Here is a 20,191-nt window from a genome sequence, read left to right as displayed (position 1 = left end):
TTTTATCAGTTTTAATCTTTTAACTTTATGCATCAAGCAAAAATTTAATTATATGCAACATTCTCTGACTTGAATAAATTAGTTTAACATTTAAACCTATTTTCTGCACATTCCAGCACATAAAATAAAATATTTTTTGTGTTTACACTCACTCTTTCAAATAGATGCAAGTAAGACACAGCAGAAAATAAATAAAGTCAAAGACTCAGCGGTCCTGTTGCTCTATTTTCACCTGTAAAGCAGGACTGGGTAGGCGGAGGTTTACCCTGGTGCAGGTGTGCCGCGGTCAGTTGAAGAATCCGCGAGTTTCTCTGTGAGTTTCCCATTACGTCGTTGCACACTCGGTGCTTGCTTGGAAGTTTAGGGGTTTTTTTCGCTGTAAAAAGTTTTCTTCCCACGCACAACGGACGCTAATGTTTTTGTCACTTTTTATGGAATCAAACTCAAAGTAAGGTCAGTACTTCCACGCTTTAAACGCTGCACGCTCATACTCTCTCCCACAATCGATATGTGATCCACTGTTGATCTGCACACAGCTGTTGTCACCAACGGCGCACTTGCTTACATCACTGTCATGAGACATTCTTGCAAAAAAATCACGGTTTTAGTAACGCAGTAACGCAGCGTTCCTACGGGAAAGTAACGGTAATCTAATTACCGATTTTGCAATAGTAATCCCTTACTTTACTCGTTATTTGAAAAAAGTAATCAGATTACAGTAATGCGTTACAAGTAACGCGTTACTGCCCATCTCTGACAAGGAGTGCATCATACAACTCCTTAGGATAATACTTAGGAAGTGCTTTTATAATCTCTTATTTCAAGTAGAGCTCTGTAGTATGTTGACATAATTCACAAATTCTCATCCTCGAATGTAAATATCCACTTGCAGCCAGCTGTGGGGGGTTCTCCAAATTGAATTATTGGATTTGTTGACCCTTTATTTGCTAAACTGATATAACCTGAGAGTAATGTCCTCACATTTACACAAACAATTATTTCCCAATAAATTAAAATCTTTTACATAATATTCTATGTTCTAAAAGTTCCTAAAAAGTTTCTTCTTCCTGGTATAAAAATTCAGTTTTCTACTACCAACTGAGTGAATTTGAATCTGTACATGTGTTGACTACTGAGTTGAAGTGCTATAGCAACAACGGTGTAAAGATTGCTCTCTCTAAGTCACATCTTACGTAAACCATTGAAAATGCACAGTAATCTTTAGTTAAACTATAACCATACAAGCATAAACATGCAGACACACCCATACAGACTCCGTGACTGTGGTAAATGAATGATTTTAACACCCAGATGAGGGGATTTTGGGTTTTACTTCTTCTCTCAAACAGTAGATGGTTTTCAGGCACACGTACACAGCAGAGACACAGCCCTGCACACACACAACCATTCATGGAACAGTAAAGGGGGCTGAGCCTCCTTGTCCATGTGCAACACTTCCACATCCTGTGGATTGAAAAGCTGTTATCTCTCTTGAACTGGGCACACTTTGCTCCAACCTCCAAAGAGAGCCAAGGTAAGATTACAGAGGCAGGCAGTTTCAGTCAAAAACTAATAACAATACCTTACAGTGTATATTACAGTCTTTTGATTGTACTGCATGAATTATGATTTTGCTGAATAATGATATATAAACAGAAAAGACAATTTTACATTCAAAGATCTTTCTTGTTATGACTACATACCTACAAGAAGCTGATGTTCAGTGGGAATTTTCTTCATTTTTTAACATTTTGTAGATTGTAGGCGCTTAAATTATATAATTATACTCACATTAATGTGGACAAAGAAAGACTGCATTAATGATTATGTTGGTTATATGAAGCTCTTTGCCAGTGGCATAAAAGCATAGTGTAAACTATATTGCGGTTCCATTGAACAGATATCTTATGACGGTTCTTTGATGCTGATTTTCTTTTCTTTCTTTTTTTTGTTGTTGTTACGATGCACATCACATACGCAATTTTTATGCTAGTCTTAAACTTAATTACAGGTAGCTAACTGCCTCCTGGTCTGTCATTGAGTTTAATAAAAGTTCTATTTAAATATAATATTTTAAACTGGCTGTACTCAGGGAACCTCAAAAGTGCAGCTGTAAAACAGTGTTAGTTTCAGGATTTCTGTGTGTTGGAAGATTTAGTGAAACCTACTTTTAGGTATTCAGTGGAAGCCAAAAGGAGGAGTAGAGAGCCTAAAGAATTTGTACTTTAAACATACACTATGTTTGTGTATTGTTTTCTCTGTGCCTTACATTGCATGTTTGCAGGTGCTTTTCAGTGTTTCTCTATAATGTGCAGCTGATTGCTAACACACAGGGGCATGCAGACATTTGGCTCTCTGTCTCTCTCTACGCCCTCACCTGCTCTTCACAGCACATTAAACAGGATAGCTATAAGCTTCTCACACACCCAAACAGACACATAGCCACACACACACACACACACACATCCAGATATTCACCTTGTTTTTGTCTACAAGAGTAGACTATACTGGGGTGAAGCCTAATTGCTTGAGCTGTATGTTGGGTGCCTTTGCAAAGAGTAGGCTAAGCCTGTTGGACATCTTTCCTTTCCAGATTCTCTTTTTCAGTCTCACTCCACTCTCCTTCTCGCTTATGGTTTTATTTTACTGAATTTAATACCTATCCCACCTTTGTAAGACTTTTTGCCAAAAATTCAAGGTTAATGGAAGGAAAATTCATGTGTGTGTTAAATATGTTTTTATTTATTTTTATTTTTTTGCACGTCTGTGAGTGTGCCTCCTGCCAATGGGCATCATTAAGCAGCTAAAGGTTTTTGTACCTCTGAGACCTTGCCTGTAGTAAACTTGCTATCATTAACGAGTGTTAATGATGCTGGCCTTTGTAATCACTGTGTACGTATGAATATTTTGTTCTTGTGCATTTTTTTCTCTGTTAGATGGCGAAAAAACGCTTCTCTAAGTTGGAGGTGATGTTAATGGTGATGTTTACGATTATGACTGTTATATCAATCGCATTCATAGTTCTGTTTGCCACGGGACAATCTGGTGTGAAAGAAGGTAGGTGGACCACAGAGAAATACACATCTAAGTTTTAAGCAACATAAAATCACTTCCTCCTTTACTTTTCTTTTGCTCACATGATTATCATTTCTAAACCAGAGAATAATCTGCACACTAATGTCAGTTTGTAAAATTACAAGGTTTACCCTTTATAATTGTGACTTAGTTGTATTGTTCTTTTCTCAGAAATTACAGATACATTTGTGCCAACATGTCCCAGCATGCCTCTGGGTGAGAGAGTAGATTGCTTCCCTGATTCTGGAGCATCACAGGTAAACTAATTTCCTAAAGTGTAAAGTGTGTGTATGGGGATTTTTTTTTTATTTATTAATTTATGAATAATTAAATAAATAAATATTATTTGCACAATTTAAGCATTTGCTATTGTGACAAAAATCACTTCTAATAGTAACAGTAATGACACTACAAATAATTATATTGGCAACAATACTCTTAACAGGAGAAATGTCAGGAACGTGGCTGTTGTTGGAGTCCACGGGATGAGAGTAATGTTCCCTGGTGTTTCTTCCCAACTAACTATGGATATACTGTGGAATCACAGGAGACACCAAATTCTTATGGTAAAACCTTAAACCCCCTCTGTATTCTTTAATTCAGAGTCATGTGCTCACTAACTGATAAAAATATGCACATAAATAGAAAGAAGTCTGTATGTGCTTGGACTCAGTAGAATATTCAAAAACAGTCATGTTATGCCCAGCCTGAGATTTGTATGTGTTGGGAATTGAACCAACACATAAAAATGAAAGCATTCCTTTTTTTTTTATCCATATCTAATTTAAAATGTCATGAAACATTTTGACATCCATTTGGCAAAGGTATTGCTTAAGGATACTATGCAAATTAGTACAACAGAGCCAACTAAGTACTCTGTAACCTTTTATCATGGCGGTAAAAAAAAGTTGGCAATACATATTGTTTAAATAAAGTCCAGTCTAAGTTCACCTGAAGATTTTAATGTGGTGCTACACCTGAATTGAACGACTGACCCTGACGAATGTTTGCTCACACAGTTTCTCTTTATAATAAAATATAACAAAACTGAATTGTTGTTTTGTTTTCATTTTTTAAACTTATGTTTCTTATGTAACTGATTTCTACATTATGTAAATATATTGTATTATGTGGATGATATATTAAACTTCTTGCCATCTTACTGTCATCTGTTTATTTTTGCAGCTATAAAGGCAAAACTGACAAGAATGGAATCTCCATCTCTATTTGGTCAACACATAAAAGAACTGGCAATTGACGCAGAAATGCAGACAAAGAATCGACTCAGATTTAAGGTGAACATTGACACCATTCTGGCTTTATATTCTTGTATACATGTTTGCAGAGCCAGATTTTACAGCAAAGTAAGAAATTATGAGATACACTATTCATTTCAGAAGCAGTTTAATCAAAGTATCTTTAATATAAAAGATCATGGCTCAAGAGTTGGCAGTTCATCTTGTAATCGGAAGACTCTTGGACAGTCTCGGTCGTTGTGTCCTTGGGCAAGACACTTCACCCGTTGCCTACAGGTGGTGGTCAGAGGGCCCGGTGGCGCCAGTGTCCGGCAGCCTCGCCTCTGTCAGTGCGCCCCAGGGCAGCTGTGGCTACAATGTAGCTTGTCATGACCAGTGTGTGAATGTGTGTGTGAATGGGTGGATGACTGAATGTAGTGTAAAGCGCTTTGGGGTCCTTAGGGACTAAGTAAAGCGCTATACAAATACAGGCCATTTACCATTTACCATAAAAGCTGCTGAGAATGAAGAATAGAATAGAATAGAATAGAATTCAACTTTATTGTCATTGCACATGCACAGGTACAGGGCAACGAAATGCAGTTTGCATCCATCCAGAAGTGCTTTAGTGATATAGATAGAATATAGAAAATAGAAATATACACAACTGAGTATTACTGAGACAGCGAGAGTTCTGTCTCACTGCCTAAAATTACTGTTTCCTTTCCCTCAGATCTATGATCCCAACAATAAGAGGTTTGAAGTCCCCCATGAGCACATCCTTAGCCTCAACCCTACACCATCCAGTCCCATCAACAACACACTGCAGATCACACAGAAACCCTTTGGCCTTACTGTACGCAGAGAGGAGAACCAAAACGTTGTGTAAGTGCTCATTGTGTGTATATACCATGTATATTTGCTGTTTCAGATTGGATATACAAAAGATATCAGACTATGCAAACTGTGTGTATTCATTAAAAAAAACATGATTTACATTAAGGTAATTGTTATTATCATTTCTTATGTACTTTATACATTTTTTTCTATACTATGGTTGCGTTAGTAAAGAGGGATAAGGGCATTTCTGAGTTAAAGCATGTATAGCAGCAGGGGATTGCGTAGTGTGGAGGAGATTTTTCATAATAATGCTAAGGTGCCATGGTACTGAAATTTTAATATAAGATAAATTGACTTACTAAATATTTATTTAGAATTACAATTATTACTTATCAGAACTGTCCCCTTAGACATTTGACACTGGAAATTCGGAGCCACAGGTTATGTGTATCACTTGAAGCAGATGTGTAAGAAAGCCACAAAGGTGGTCTCAGCAGCACACCAACTCGCTGTCATGCAAAACTGGCAGGTGACACCATTCCATGTTACAAGACAGTTTCTCAAACAATAAGTCATTGTTTTCGTGTTGATTCAGTGCATGCTTTGTTGGCCCTGTGTGACATTGCAGTGACAAACTCCTCCACAGAACACACAAACACAGATAAATAGAGCAAAACAACAATTGCATATATTAGTGCTAATGGTGTTTTGTACATCATTATTGGCTTTTATGGTGCATGACAAATTTCCCTACTACGTAAATGTGGATTTATTTACAGGAAAAGTGAAAGCCAAAGCAACCTTTGAAAATGTTTAATTTATAATAGGGGTGCAAATTGTGTGGATGTCTTCGATATAGGTATCACTGCGGCTTATCAGTCTTCCTTGATGTAACGATAATGAAACTTACAACCAGGCACCAGTCAATGTGCTCTTTGTGCAGTTGTTTGATAAAAAACTAATTATTATTATCATTGGTGGGGAAAGGTTAAAAGGAGGTTTTTATCATTTCATTCAATGTAGGAAAATATATTTATTTTTAATAAATTCCATTGGTATAATAAATAGTTTGTAGACAGAGGTCCACAGTTATTTCATGAAAAAAATAGGAGGTCCATATTTTTTTCTGATTCAAACTCTCTACAGTGTACGGGGATTTCTTTGGTTGATTGCAAATGTTCAATACTTAGAATAATCTCTGTGCTCTAAAATACTGATAACGATAGTTTACACTCCTGTAGTTGATCTTTGCTCTTGGCAGAAAGTGCTGAAACAAAAGTTACACTGCCAATAGAGAATTCATATTGCTCAGACATGCCAACACACTTCAAAATGACAAAACATGTACAACAGTCATTTTATCGAATCCTTTGCTTTTAGTGTTTTGTCTTTTATTGGCTTTCTTTCATTGTTGAGTTATGTTTCTATAAGAAAAAAAAAGAGTCAGTTAATTATTTTCTTTGACACTCTTTACTTACCAAAAATAAATAATGAAAGACAATTAAAGTTAAAGTCACAGTTACATAAAATGACAGCTGTTGGCTTGACCTGCTTATAAAAGTTGCTTTTATCTTTCTCAACACTGCACACAACTTTTAGTCACAGGCCTTTAAAATTATTTTCAAGATAAATTTTAAGATAAGCAGATGAAGATTATTTGTGATTTAGCAACCAAACTGATCCTTTTTGGCACTGTGGATGAAGCATAGCTACAGAGACTACCATTGTGGGATTTTTAAGCACATGGAATGTTTACCAAGATCTAAATTATTATAATGTAATTATAGTTTGATAAGAATATGAGAATAAGCAGGCCACGAACTGTAAAAGGTCCATAAAATACAGTGATAACAATATTTACATATTTACTTTTAAATCATAAAAATTGCAGCAGGTTACCCCAGGTATTTATTATGGCATTAAATTCCACCGAGATCTGTTATTTATTTACTATATAGATAAATGGACAATGTTGCTCATAATCATTCTATTAAGCCTGTGTGCCTGTCATGTGGAAATGATCTTTTTGAACAGAATTAGGGTTAAGATGTTAAATGAAAATAATATCATATATTTACTGCATTTAAAACCTTTACTTGTAATATCTGACAGCTGTTTGAAAGTTCAGCAGGCTGTGTATTTCAGTAACCAGTGTATGTCTTGTTTTGAAGACTACAGAAATGCTACCCAGAGGGCTTATTAGAGCTTGATGGGATGGCCTGTCTACTGTTTTTTTTTTTTTTTTCTGCAACTCAATTTGTCAAAATGTCTCTGCTTCAGAAGCTCCAGAAGCTAGGTGAGGCTAGAGTCTGAGTAGGCAGGACTGGGGAGAGGGTTGGTAGAATTTTAGTTAATGGTTGTCTTGACACAACACATTTTATATCGCCTGTTTTTGGTTGTGTAGTGAAGGTGTTGTGTGGCCCTTGAGTGGTTAGCTTGTGTTTTGCGGGCCGTTTTGAGTTTCATGGCCACTTTTGATATTGCTGGATTTATGGCAAAGCCGTCGCTTGCCCTGCTGGATGTTTGTAGGAAGAGGGATATGGATGAGGTGGCAACATATTACGGGATCAGTGTCTCCACTGGTCTACGCAAAGCGGAGCTGAAGGCCGCTCTGGTGTCTGGGCTGTTGGAGAAGGGGGTGGTTGTAATGCAAGAACCCCCGAGCACACCCAGTCCGGTTGGACCAAGTACAGCGCCTCATGTTCCAAGCCAGGTCGTAGAACCGCCAGTGTCTACACCTGTGGGCCAATGACACTGCCCCATTTTGATCCGCTCTCCACCCAGTCATCGGAGGGTTCTAAGCAGGATGCTAGGCTCAGAGTCCGTCTGGCTCGTCTCCAACTGGGAAAGGAGGAGCGTGAGAGAGAGTTCCAGCTGAAAAAGGAGTTAGAGCTTAGGCGTTTGGAGGCGGAGCTGGCTAGCGCTAGGGAGGTCGAGCTGAAGAAGGTGGAGTTGGAGGCGGAGACTAAGGTCAAGCTGCGACAGCTGGAACTCCAGCAGGCCTCCTCCCCTCCTGTGGCGGCCTTGCTGTCACAGACAGAGGTACAGTTTGATGTAGGCAGTAATAGTCATCTGGTCCCTGTGTTTCGTGACACTGAGGTGGAGGTTTACTTTGAATCATTTGAACAGATAGTGACAGCCTTGCGTTGGCCGCGGGATGCGTGGGCCATCCTGCTGCAGTGCAAGCTGGTGGGCAAGGCACAGGAAGTTTGTTCCTCATTGTCCGCTGAGTGCAGTTTGGATTACGACAAACTGAAAAGTGCTATCCTGTTAGCCTACGAACTAGTCCCCGAGGCTTATAGGCAGTGATTTTGGGGGTTGAAAAAGGTGCAGGGTCAATCCTTCCTGGATTTTGCGAGGGAAAAGATTGTCCTCTTTGACCGATGGTGTATGGCCTGTAAAGCTGCAGACCTAGTTTCGGTACGGGAGTTAATTCTCATTGAGGAATTTAAAAACTGCATCTCCGAGCGGATGGCAGTGCATCTGAACGAACAGAAGGTCTCCGCGTTGCAGCAGGCCGTGACACTGGCTGACGAGTTAAGCATGAGCGACGCGGCACCCTAGCGGTGCTAGCGGTGCTAGTGGTGAGCAAGACACAAGGGGAGAGGTACCTGTGCCTTGTCCCAGGTAAGACCGGAAATGTTTTTACTGTTTTAAATCTGGCCATTTAATAGAGGACTGCGAGGCCTACAGACAGCCAGCCTCAACACCACGTAAGCCAAAAGGGATGGGGCTGTTTAAAATCACTTCTCCTGTTAACAGGTGGACCTCAAAGCCAGGGGAGGACTGGAGTGTAGTCCAACAGATAGTGGTCCCGGCTAGTTTGCATCAGCATGTGCTACAATTAGCCCATGATCATTCATGGTCAGGACATTTGGGGATAATTAAAACGTTTGACCGTATTCTGCAGCACTTCTTCTGGCCAGCAATGAAGGCAGATGTTACAAGGTATTGTAATACCTGTCGCTGGGTTTCGGGCAGGTTCGCCAGGTAGAGGCAAAAGTCGAGGCTGCCCTCAGCTACCCAGCCACTAGGCGGGAGCTAAAGCGGTTTCTGGGCATGAGTGGATACTATCGCTGTTTTTGTAAGAACTTTGCGGTAGTTGTGGCCCCTTTGAAAAATCTATGTAACCCCAAAATCCCTTTTGAGTGGTCAGGGGAATGCCAGCATGCATTTGAGTCTGCAAAATCTCTCCTTTGCAGCGCCCCGGTTCTGGCAGCCCCCAACTTCTCTCAGCCTTTCAAACTGGAAGTTGACGCCAGTGCCACCGGAGCTGGTGTGGTGCTGTTACAGGACGACACAGAGGGTGTGTGTCACCCAGTCTGCTGCTATTCTACAAAGTTCAAGCGTCATCAGCTAAACTATTCCACCATAGAAAAAGAAGCTCTAGCGCTGCTGATGGCCTTGCAGCACTTCACTGTGTATGTGGGCTCTAGCTCCTTTCCAGTTACGGTGTATACAGATCACAATCCAGGGCTCGCAAAATTTCAAAATCCCTGGTAGCCCTTCGGGCAGGGACTCTTCAGTTTTTGGTAGCCCAAAATAAATGTAAGTAGCCCGAATAAAAAAGAGCAATTTTTTGATTGATGTTTTGTTTCCTGTTTTGTTTCCTTTACAATATTATACTTTAATGTATAATATTGTAAAGGAAACAAAACATTAATCAAAAAATTGTTGAAAAACAAATTACAACATTGTATAAAAATTACAATCATCAACTCAAATACTTGGTTCTAATTGAACAGAAATTTCTATGAACTTGTAAGAACTGTGTAGGACATGAATCAGTCTGTGTCAGATCCTGAATTTGAAATTTCCGCTGAAGTCACGGGTAAGAGACAAGTGGAACCAAGATCGAGGCCATTTGCTTTTTGAAGTTTGCAAAGACTGCTAAATTTTGCCAGTGGTAGTTCACTCTTTGCAACATAGTACGCTGTTCTAAACAGATTTTTCAGGTTTATTTTTAGTATGTTATTTGCAATTGGTGTTTGTTCTGGGAAAGATATTGCAGACTGAGCAATAATGCATTTCTTGCATTTCTCATGGGTTCTAATGGGGCCTTTCTTAAAATGACTGGTCCCAGTAACAAAGGCGCTTGTCGACTCAGAAATCGAGAGAAAACCAACAACACACCCGGCAGAACATTATGTTATTTACACGGGTGCACATAAGTGGTCCGCATGTGCGCATTCGCTGTCAAAATAAAAGACGCGCACCAGATAAGAAGTTGCAACGCGCGTTTGCGTCCATATAAAAAGCACTGTTTTTGTCCGCTAGAGTGGGATTTTCACGGCACATTCCGCACCACATCTCTGTGCGTTCATCATTTGTTTGAAGCCAGCTCACCTCCTGCAACCACTTTTCCGAGAATACGCGCTTCTTTTGTGGTTCGGACTCCTTCTGACATTTGTTTGGAGGTGGAGGAACACCAAAGTAATTGCTTAAAGGAGCTTCTTCGACATCTTTAAGAGTTTTAAACAAATTTCTGTCCTCCTCCAGAAAATCGTATGTATGCAAACACGCGTTGCAACTTCATATCTTGTGCGCGTTTTTTTTTTTTTTTTTTTCCACAGCGAATGCGCACCTGCGAACCAGTTATGTGCAGCCCCGGTTATATAGCTCGTCATATTGCAGCCACAGAAATTCTTTTGTCCATGAAACCATAAAGCTGCACTTTCTTTTTGCCTTATAGTCTGATTTGTCATAACTTCTTCACCCTGACCTGTCTTATTTGGCTCAGCAGAACTAAAATATATATCCTGCTGCTTTTACACACACACACACACACACACACACACACACACACATAAGCTCAGCGATTCTCTGCGCGATCAACCTCTCACATGTTTAAGCTTGCTGCGGGAGATTTCACTCGTCATGTTTGCATAGTAAGCTAACGATTGATAAGACGATGTCAGAGGAATTGGTGCGCAAATTATCATCACTCACCAATCAGTGCTGTCGCTCACTATACACAGTTCACGCGATTGCAAAGTGAAAGCAAAAAAACAAGCGCAAATTCAAACGCGATTTCAATATGTCACATATTGACAGTGGCTCACCGATGCCAATGACATAATTACCCAGCTACATTTCCGAAAGAATGCAAAAGCATTGACATATATTTTTCCTTCCTACAATAGCCCGACGGGCAGGGCAGAGATAGATTTTGGTAGCCCGACTGGAAAAATCGCTAGCCCCGGGACGTCGGGCTAGCGATTTTGCAAGCCCTGCAATCCCCTTACATTCCTCCAACGTATGTACAACCACAACCAGCGACTAATGCGCTGGGCATTGCTGGTGCAGGATTATGATCTGGTTATCCAACACCAGAAAAGGACTCAGTATCTGGTGGCTGATGCACTCTCGCGCAGCGCATAGTGATGCGTTTGCTCTGTGTTTTGTATAGTGTGAATGTAAGGGGGGGGGGGGAGTTACATCCTGTGAGGACGTGGGAGTGTGTGGGCATAGTGTTGTCCTCTCCCTCTCCTCCTCCTTCTTTCTTGCCCCTCCCCTTATCTCTCTCTGCCCCTGCCTTCTCCTTTAGAGCACACCTGCTGCTCATCTGCCCTCGTTTACCACCAATTACCCTCCAGAGGTGATATAAGCTGGAGGAGAGTAGTGAGTCTGGTCTAGGTGTGGAAAAGGCCTGGTGTGTGTGTGTGTGTGTGTGTGTGTGTGTGTGTGTGTGTGTGTGTGTGTGTGTGTGTGTGTGTGTGTGTGTGTGTGTGTGTGTGTGTGTGTGTGAGAGAGAGAGAGAGAGAGAGAGAGAGAGAGAGAGAGAGAGAGAGAGAGAGAGCAGCCAGCCCCACCATGCGTGGCTTTTTGTGAGTAACTCAACTGGTTATTCCTAATAGCAGCGTTGCTGTCTTTTTCTATTGAAGCCTTATAGTTGTTTTCTTAGTTGAAGCGGTCACCATCTCTTTGGGTTGGCCTGTCTGATTTGTCATTAAAGCAGCGTTGCTGTCTCTTTCTGTTGTTACTGCTTATATGATTATTGGGTTAATTAATTATAATAAAGATTTATTTTGTGTTAAACACCTCTGCCTGGCGTCCTTTTCATTTCAACCCGGATCCAACTGTTACTGTCCCCCTCCCTCTTCGCCTAGCTTTCATGTGGGGACGTAACAGTCTCTGTCTCATTCCCACTCTCTTCTTGCTCCATCTCATGCTCATTTTCTTTATTTTTGTGTCTCACACAAATTCACTCTTATCTGCTCTCCCTTATTCCACATCCCAGTGCATCAGTGTGTCTCTTCACTTCCTACTTAACTTTACTTTTTTTCTGGTTTGACATTCAGGTTTGACACTAGAATGGCTCCAATTGTGTTTGAAGACCAGTACATACAGCTGTCTGCTAAGCTCCCATCCCATAATATTTATGGCCTGGGGGAGCATGTCCATAGGCAATATCGGCATGACACAAACTGGAGAACCTGGCCAATTTTCACAAGAGATGCTTTTCCTAATGGGGTAAACACAGCACACACACACACACACACACACACACAAACACAAAGAGACATATGTGCTTAAAATAAGGCCTGCTCAAATCAGGCCTGCTTAGTTGTGCGTGTGTGGCATGTTTACATGTGTGTCTTACATGTGCATTTGCCTTCGCAAAAGGCTTATAATTGAATGCCTTGTAAGCTGATTATGCCGTGTAGGCACCCCCTCAGTTTCAGTAAGTCTCCCACATGGTGGTCTCACAAGGCACCAATGCCCTATATTCATTTGTCTCCTCCTTTCTTCTCTACAGGGAACACATAACCTCTATGGACACTATCCCTTTTTCCTCTGTCTGGAAGATAATAGTGGGAAGTCATTTGGGGTCTTTCTCCTGAACAGCAATGCTATGGGTAAAGTTACGCTAACACAAATGCAAGAACACTTGTTGGTACTTGGATAAAAGCAAATACACATGGGTTCGAGCATGCAAACAAATGCACACGTACGCATAAAAAAACATTTGAGCAGCACTGTGTTTAAAAACTACAGAATATATGTGCACAAGCACTCTCATACATACTGCCAAAAAAGTACAAACATACCGTATGTTTACACTGATACATGTAACATCGGGACAAGAAAATCATCTCTAAATGGTTCAAGGGCATACGAACCGCCAGTTAATCCTCATCCCCCAACACAAAAGGAGCTACTGTTGCATCAATCAAAGAATTGTGCTGACAAATCAAAGAGAATATTTCATGACTGCTTTATTCTGAGAAGGAGATGACTGAAAGCATTAGTGATTCCCACTGACATGTTTCTGTCGCTTATGCTTACAGTTGCTTCATGTAAGTTTTTTTTAATATATTGATTTCCATAGGAATTGACTGATACGTCCTCCTTATACAATTGTGTTTAGGTCTAAAGTAATAATTCTCTGAAGAATTAAAACAACAAGAAAGTTGTTTTATCAAAGCAGAGGACCGGTGGTACACAATGGTTTACAATCAATTTGGGGTTGTAATTTATTTTTAAACATAATACTGATACTTATACGTTTTGTCTCTGTGTTTTCACCAGATGTGACACTGCAGCCCGCCCCAGCTGTGACCTACAGGACAATTGGAGGGGTGCTTGACTTCTACATTTTCTTTGGTGACACACCAGAACAAGTGGTGCATGAATTCCTCGAGGTGATTTTCTAAATTCAGAAATATGTCTGGCAGGTTTTCTGGTTAATACTGTTGGGTGAAGTGGGTTTTGTGTTGCCTTGACGTGGTAATTACATTAAAAGTATTTCCAATTGTTCTATTCAGCTCATTGGCAAGCCTGTCATTCCTGCCTACTGGTCACTGGGATTCCAGCTTTCTCGGTGGAACTATGGCAACCTCAGTATAGTCAAGGAAACAGTGGAGAGGAACCGTGCTGTGGATCTTCCATATGTAAGATTCTGTCTGCTTGGTTTTTATTCCTTATTTGTCTTTCATAACATGCATATTTTAGAAAAACATTTTCTTCAAACTATGTAAAATTGCTGTCAGAGCTACTGCCGCCCCCTTAAACATCTGTGATTTTGTCCTTATGATATTTTGATAAAATGTTGAACAACTTTGCTTACATATTTTACCTCCATTATATCACAATATCATGCATTGTATGTAATAAATGTAGGGTCCATTTACATACCACTGTTACTGACCATGTGGTCATGATGAACATTCTGGAAATGGAAAACATGTGACTTGGTGTCACTGACATCACCTGGCCTTTTACTTCTTCCTAGTTCTTTGTTTCTTCCTTAGAAAACATGCATTTTAAAACTCGAGGGTGTGAAATGTAGTGGCAATGCATGGTTTTTATAGAGAGGGATTCCTTTGACTACTACCACAATTGTAAAGCTTTCAGAGGTCGGGGAATGTGGGGAATCAATACTTCACCTTGTGCACCCCTTGTTAAATTTGAAGCACTCATGCACCACTGTGTGGTTCCGGAGGCAAGAGCCTTAACCACTACACTATCTGTGGAGACGTGATACGAAGGTGGAAACAGGAATTCGACAGACAGACAGAATGATAGGGATGGCCTTTAGCTTACACAGGGTAATCCAGCTTTCTGTCAAATAATGGCGAGTCTGCTGGGCTATATAGGTTCAATCCTGGGATCACTATTTTTCATACGTCACTGAATGTTAGTGGCGATCAAAGATCAATCGATCGACTTCCTTTCATTATCTCATTCACGCTGAACTGAATGCTAAAACTACTCCAGTGCCTATTCCTTTCTGAGACATTTGGTAAATATCAATTCTAGTTGGCATTTTCTTTGGAATGAGCCCTACTGCTTATCTTTGTCGAGCCATGAGAGGTAACTGCTAAGAGTTTTTTCGATACCGAGCCTTTTGCAATGCTGTACATTTTTGTCTTTAATTACTAAGGTAGACTCCTATCCATGTTCTTTATGTGTCCCAATAAAACATTTTAACTCTATCACAACTCAGCAGTGATGGCAACAGTCGAGGATGTCATTTGAACTCTGTTTTATCTAACGCTCAAATGCAAACAAATTTCCAACCCATCTCAATATTTCACTCTTATAATCTCCAATCTCTTTTTTCATATCCAAAGACATTAGGATGCAGCTGCTTTCTCTCCGGCTGTACTCAGGGACATGTTTGATAACCATTAGATAGACCACAGAGGGTATTATCACATTCTCCCTAATATGTCTGGAGCTGATTACCATTAGAGGAAGGATCTGGCAGAGCCTTCCAAACCATCTGCTCCATCGATATGAAGTAGATTTTGGCAGGCAACAGACAGAGAGCAAGCATAAAGTCACACCCTGGCAAAAAAGGAAGACTGTGTTAACATTGCTATTGTCCTCCCAAGGTTTAGCAGCACATTACCAAAGTTGTTTGCACTCACATTAGGTCTCCAAAAGTCCATCAGAGGTCTTTCTGTTAGTAAGACTCTATGCAAATGTTCAATATTTCTTTTGCTAGCTCTGTTAAGATGAAAATATACAGTGTGAAAGACACATTTAATTAATGCTGAAAATGATGATTCTTTTTAGCAGATGTGCCTAAATTAAGCACAAAAAGCAAAAAAACACGAGTGGGTACATTTAGGAGGCATTATGAGAAATTTGGAATCTATTACGCTGCAATCCAAGATGCAAATTTAATTTTAATAAATAGAAGCCATGCCAAAAGTTTTGTATTTCAAAAGAAGCTTTGAATATCTAATGCCCATTTCTAAAACTCATTTGAAATTAACTCACAAGGGTCAATGCATATATAAAACTTGGTAAATGAACTTCATATGCTATTAGATTTAGAGCTTTTTTTGAAACACAAAGATTTTGGCTATGCTAGCCTATATAATTTCTGAAGTAAAAAATGCATGCACATCACATACCAATGCAGCATTTTTCTTTACCCTATGCAGGACATTCAATATACTGACATAGACTACATGGAGGATAAAAAGGATTTCACCTATGACAAGGTGAAGTTTGCAGAACTTCCACAGTTTGCTGAATACCTCCATGAGAAGGGGCAGAAATATATCCTTATCCTGGTAAGAAATACTTTGCTGTTCACAAAATAATTTGTGTAATGGACATGTTAACAAATATTACTACATGAACTTATTCTTGTATTACAAGCAATTTTGTGATATGAGTTCGGTATATAATGTGTGATGATACAATAATACAGTACACAGTAACATCTTTGTAACATCAGATACAACAAATAACAATTCAAACTCATGCCAATGGTGCTGTGTAATTTGTATGTATTTACTGATTTGTTTTCAACTTATATTATTATGACAGGATCCAGCAATAGCCACCAGTAAGAGGGCTGGGGATGCTCCGTATGAGTCCTATGACCGTGGAACTGCGAAAAATGCTTGGGTCACTGAATCAGATGGAGTGACTCCTCTAATAGGAGAGGTGAGCCACATTTGTGCACAAACCTAATTTAAATAATTACATGCACACAACAAACAAGAGGAAACTCACTTAAAAAGAAAATTACTTAATTAACTTTGAAACTTCAACTGTTCTTTCAATCAAAATTAAACACAGGAATGAATGGGAACTATTTTCAAACAGTTTAGAGTCCGCTACTTTTAAGGCTTATGAAATTAGAGGTTATATATTAGCATATTCTTTCAGTTATCAAATTTGGCTTTTTAAGATAAAGCCTTTCAAACCTTTCAGCTGCTTAACCCAAAACATAAAAAAGCATAACAGATTTTGATCAAATCAGACAGTCAAACAGTTTGACTGGCATCCAAATGACTCATCATGGTCTGTTATTTATTTAACCTTGGGGGACTCATAAAGGGTTAACTAATAATAAAATTAACAAAACTATGTGAACTATAACTATATAAACTTTTATTTTACTATATAAACTTTTATGAACAATTTAAAACAGTTGTAAAAAATAAAGGACTTTATGCAGCCATGTGAAAAACTAAATATAAGCATCAGTAGATATACCAGTAGGGTTGTGTGTGGTATGGTTCCCACTATATAGATTCAGTCTGGTTTAATTCCTGAAAGGCACGCAATGATGCAAAATAATCGATACCTCCCCTAGAGGTAATGAATCTTTTTTGAAAATGTAAGCAGTACAAATATCTTTACTTCATATATAGTTTGTAGCTCTGTTGACTAGTAGCTCCTTCCTGCTACTTATCCTCTTAATTTCTATTGAAGCAATAATAGCACACATAGCTCTTTACAGGACTGCTTATATTACTGACACAATCAACTGATATTTGATGCAAGGTCACAGCTTTGTTCTCGTGGAAAATAATTTTCCATAGAACAATCATAGAACATAAATGTATTCATTGAGAGATCTTTTTCCCCGTTGAGAACATTTTTTAAAAAAGAGAGTGGAAGTGCGGAGTAAAATGTATTGCTCAATACTTTCTTTAGTGTTGCTTTTGATTATGCACACAGCGAGACCCTGCCCCACTGTTAATAGTTTTTCCATCCTGTTTATAACAGGTCAAACATATGCATTGATTCTGCATTAGTGCTTAATCTTAAAAAGTTCTGCATCACCACATCACACATTAGCCATGGGTCTGTGCGTGTGTGCGTGTGTGTAGGCCTGTGTGTGAATGTGTAATGGTGAGAAAGACAGAGAAAGGTAGAAAGAAAAGACCCATAGTCCCTGCGTTCATTTATGTGCATCCAGCTGTGTGGGTTAAAAAAACTTTTTTGTAATTTGTGGTTTGTTTCTGCACACAAGTGTGGCCATACTTGTGTGCAGTTTATTTACATATGCAGTTCTATGTATTCTCATTGTGAACATTCAAGTGTCTCTGCCAACAACCTCTGCTGTTGCTGCCTCTGTAATCAGGTAGGCACTGAAACAGACCTGGTATATATTCTGCTTTTAAAATAGATAATAATTGCTGAGAAATATGTAGATAAAAGCTTTTCCTGGTGGCACCCATGTTGGAGTACCTTAGTAAAATCATAGCAGGACCTCATTCAAACAGGTGGACATTTCTGTTCATACCACAAAAGTAAAGATAGATGAGAGTTAAAATAAAGGGCAGTGGGGAGAGCTAAAAGAAACCTATGTGGATTTAAAGGAAGGTTTAACTGTTGACAGAAACATGCACAGAGAAAGGGGTATGTGCAGACAGTCAGAGAAACACAAATAATGGATTAGATGAAAATGTAAAGGGAAACAGACTGGCTGTCTTACTGTGGCATGGTGACAGAGACATGCACAGGAAGCAAAGAGACAGAAGAGACAAAATAGATGGGTTATCAGATACAGACAAAAAAGGAGGGGGTAGACGATATGCGAGGTAGAAAGAGACTTTGGAAAGAAGGTAGGCAGAGGGACTGATAGCGGTAGAAGAGAAGAGAGACAGGTGGATAACAACTTCGAGAGACAGACTGACAGACAAAAGACCATAAAAACAGTAAAAGAAACAGTGAGATATGCAGCTACAAATGACAGCACTTTACTTATCCTGTTGTCAGTATTAGTACGCAGCTGGAGATCACAAAATCTGGTCTTGAAGGTAGGAAGGGCTCAAAAAAAAGATGCAAGGGAAAGCATCTGCAAGTGACTATCAATAAGCTTTGACCTTGGATTTCTGACCATCTGCCAAAAACATCTGCCTATAAATCTTTGTGTGTGTGTGTGTGTGTGTGTGTGTGTGTGTGTGTGTGTAGGTGTGGGTGTGTGGGGGGTGTCTGTGTGCGTGTCTGCAAGCACATGAGCGTACATAAGTATGATTCATGTCTTTGCTGAAAACTAGGTTGTAAAGTTATTGCCCATGGAAGTAAAGGTAAAAGATAGCTAGAGTGGAGCAACCTTGAGATTTAATATCTAGTGTGCTCTTCAAGAGTGTTCACATACAGAAATACAGCCACATACACACACACAAACATACACACACAAACGCACAAAAACTCTGCCTTTCTCAGTGGATTAATCATTTTTCTCAATACATGTCATTAAGGACGACTTCTAACACACAGTCACGTCTGGAGATTTCTATTGCATTATCGATTTCTCCTCTCCTTTCTACTCTTCCTCAACTCATTTGTCTCTTTATCCCTTTTCTCCTTAGCCATCTCTCTCTCATCAATCCCTCTTCTCCTGTATTTCTTCTGTCCTCTATTTTCTGTCATTGCCACTTCCCTAAACTGGTCCTGCAACATCTACATAGGAACATTTATATTTTTCTTGCAGAGCTCATAATTTTGACTGATCGTGCCCTGTTATGTTGATTGGTGATGTTGTGTTATGTTGATATAGATTATTTTGCAGACTAAATTGCTGCTTTGTTTCAGCCATGTTTCACATCCATATATGTTAAGTGCCTAAAAAATGAGCACATAAATAAAAAAAATTTTACTTACACCTACACAGAACCAGAATTGAAAACTGTGAGTGATGTTAACTAATGTAGACTAGTCAAAGTTTTTTTCTCACATTCTCTCCCTCAAAGGTGTGGCCAGGAGAGGCTGTATTTCCAGATTACACCAGCCAAGCCTGCATAGATTGGTGGGTGGATGAGTATGAGCGATTCTACAGGGAGGTCAAACATGATGCACTGTGGATTGTAAGTCAGTTTTGAATACAGAAAACGGAGGTATGAATAGTTGTGGCCTGACCGAAAATTGTCAAAATGGCCAAGGGCCAAGAAAGAGCATTAATAATAAGAATTTTGTTAACTTAACAAACATGGAAAAAATTTTACTTCATAACCGGCTTTAAACAAAACAAGAGTCCTCTCACTGAAATCTACTGTATGTCCTTGCAGGACATGAATGAGATCTCTAATTTCAAGCAAGGATCAGCAAAGGGCTGTGCTTCAAACAACCTCAACTACCCTCCATTCATTCCAAGTAAGAGATGTTGTTTTTTATCTTCTGAGCCATGATCATGCTAATCATTTGACGTACTTAGCTGTTCTTATAGCTGTAAATTGTGGCTTTTAGAAGGAAAAAAAGAAAAAAAGAAATCCAGAAAAAGCTGGGCAGTCATTTAAAATATAGCTCAAGAAAATGCAAACTGAATATTATGCTACTAAAAT

At 39.4% G+C, this 20,191-nt stretch overlaps 1 protein-coding gene across 1 annotated transcript in view; it reads left to right on the top strand.

The window, feature by feature from the left end:
* Nucleotides 1-1,819: 1,819 nt before the first annotated feature.
* LOC120719884 (sucrase-isomaltase, intestinal-like) overlaps nucleotides 1,820-20,191 on the top strand; it is a 58,895-nt gene continuing 40,523 nt past the window's right edge. Inside the window, exons 1-13 of the mRNA XM_040009443.1 lie at nucleotides 1,820-3,057; nucleotides 3,247-3,332; nucleotides 3,521-3,641; nucleotides 4,261-4,370; nucleotides 5,044-5,195; nucleotides 12,452-12,623; nucleotides 12,910-13,009; nucleotides 13,683-13,795; nucleotides 13,919-14,044; nucleotides 16,049-16,180; nucleotides 16,440-16,559; nucleotides 19,604-19,717; nucleotides 19,919-20,003. Of these exons, the coding sequence (XP_039865377.1) occupies nucleotides 2,937-3,057; nucleotides 3,247-3,332; nucleotides 3,521-3,641; nucleotides 4,261-4,370; nucleotides 5,044-5,195; nucleotides 12,452-12,623; nucleotides 12,910-13,009; nucleotides 13,683-13,795; nucleotides 13,919-14,044; nucleotides 16,049-16,180; nucleotides 16,440-16,559; nucleotides 19,604-19,717; nucleotides 19,919-20,003 (1,552 nt within the window). The 5' untranslated portion in view covers nucleotides 1,820-2,936. The remainder of the gene's footprint in view (nucleotides 3,058-3,246; nucleotides 3,333-3,520; nucleotides 3,642-4,260; nucleotides 4,371-5,043; nucleotides 5,196-12,451; nucleotides 12,624-12,909; nucleotides 13,010-13,682; nucleotides 13,796-13,918; nucleotides 14,045-16,048; nucleotides 16,181-16,439; nucleotides 16,560-19,603; nucleotides 19,718-19,918; nucleotides 20,004-20,191) is intronic.

The sequence above is a fragment of the Simochromis diagramma genome, unplaced genomic scaffold, assembly GCF_900408965.1.
Source record: "Simochromis diagramma unplaced genomic scaffold, fSimDia1.1 OVJJ01000344.1, whole genome shotgun sequence".
Lineage (NCBI taxonomy): Eukaryota > Metazoa > Chordata > Actinopteri > Cichliformes > Cichlidae > Simochromis > Simochromis diagramma.
Note: the sequence above shows the minus strand (reverse complement) of the source record. Positions and strands in the feature narration are given on the sequence as shown.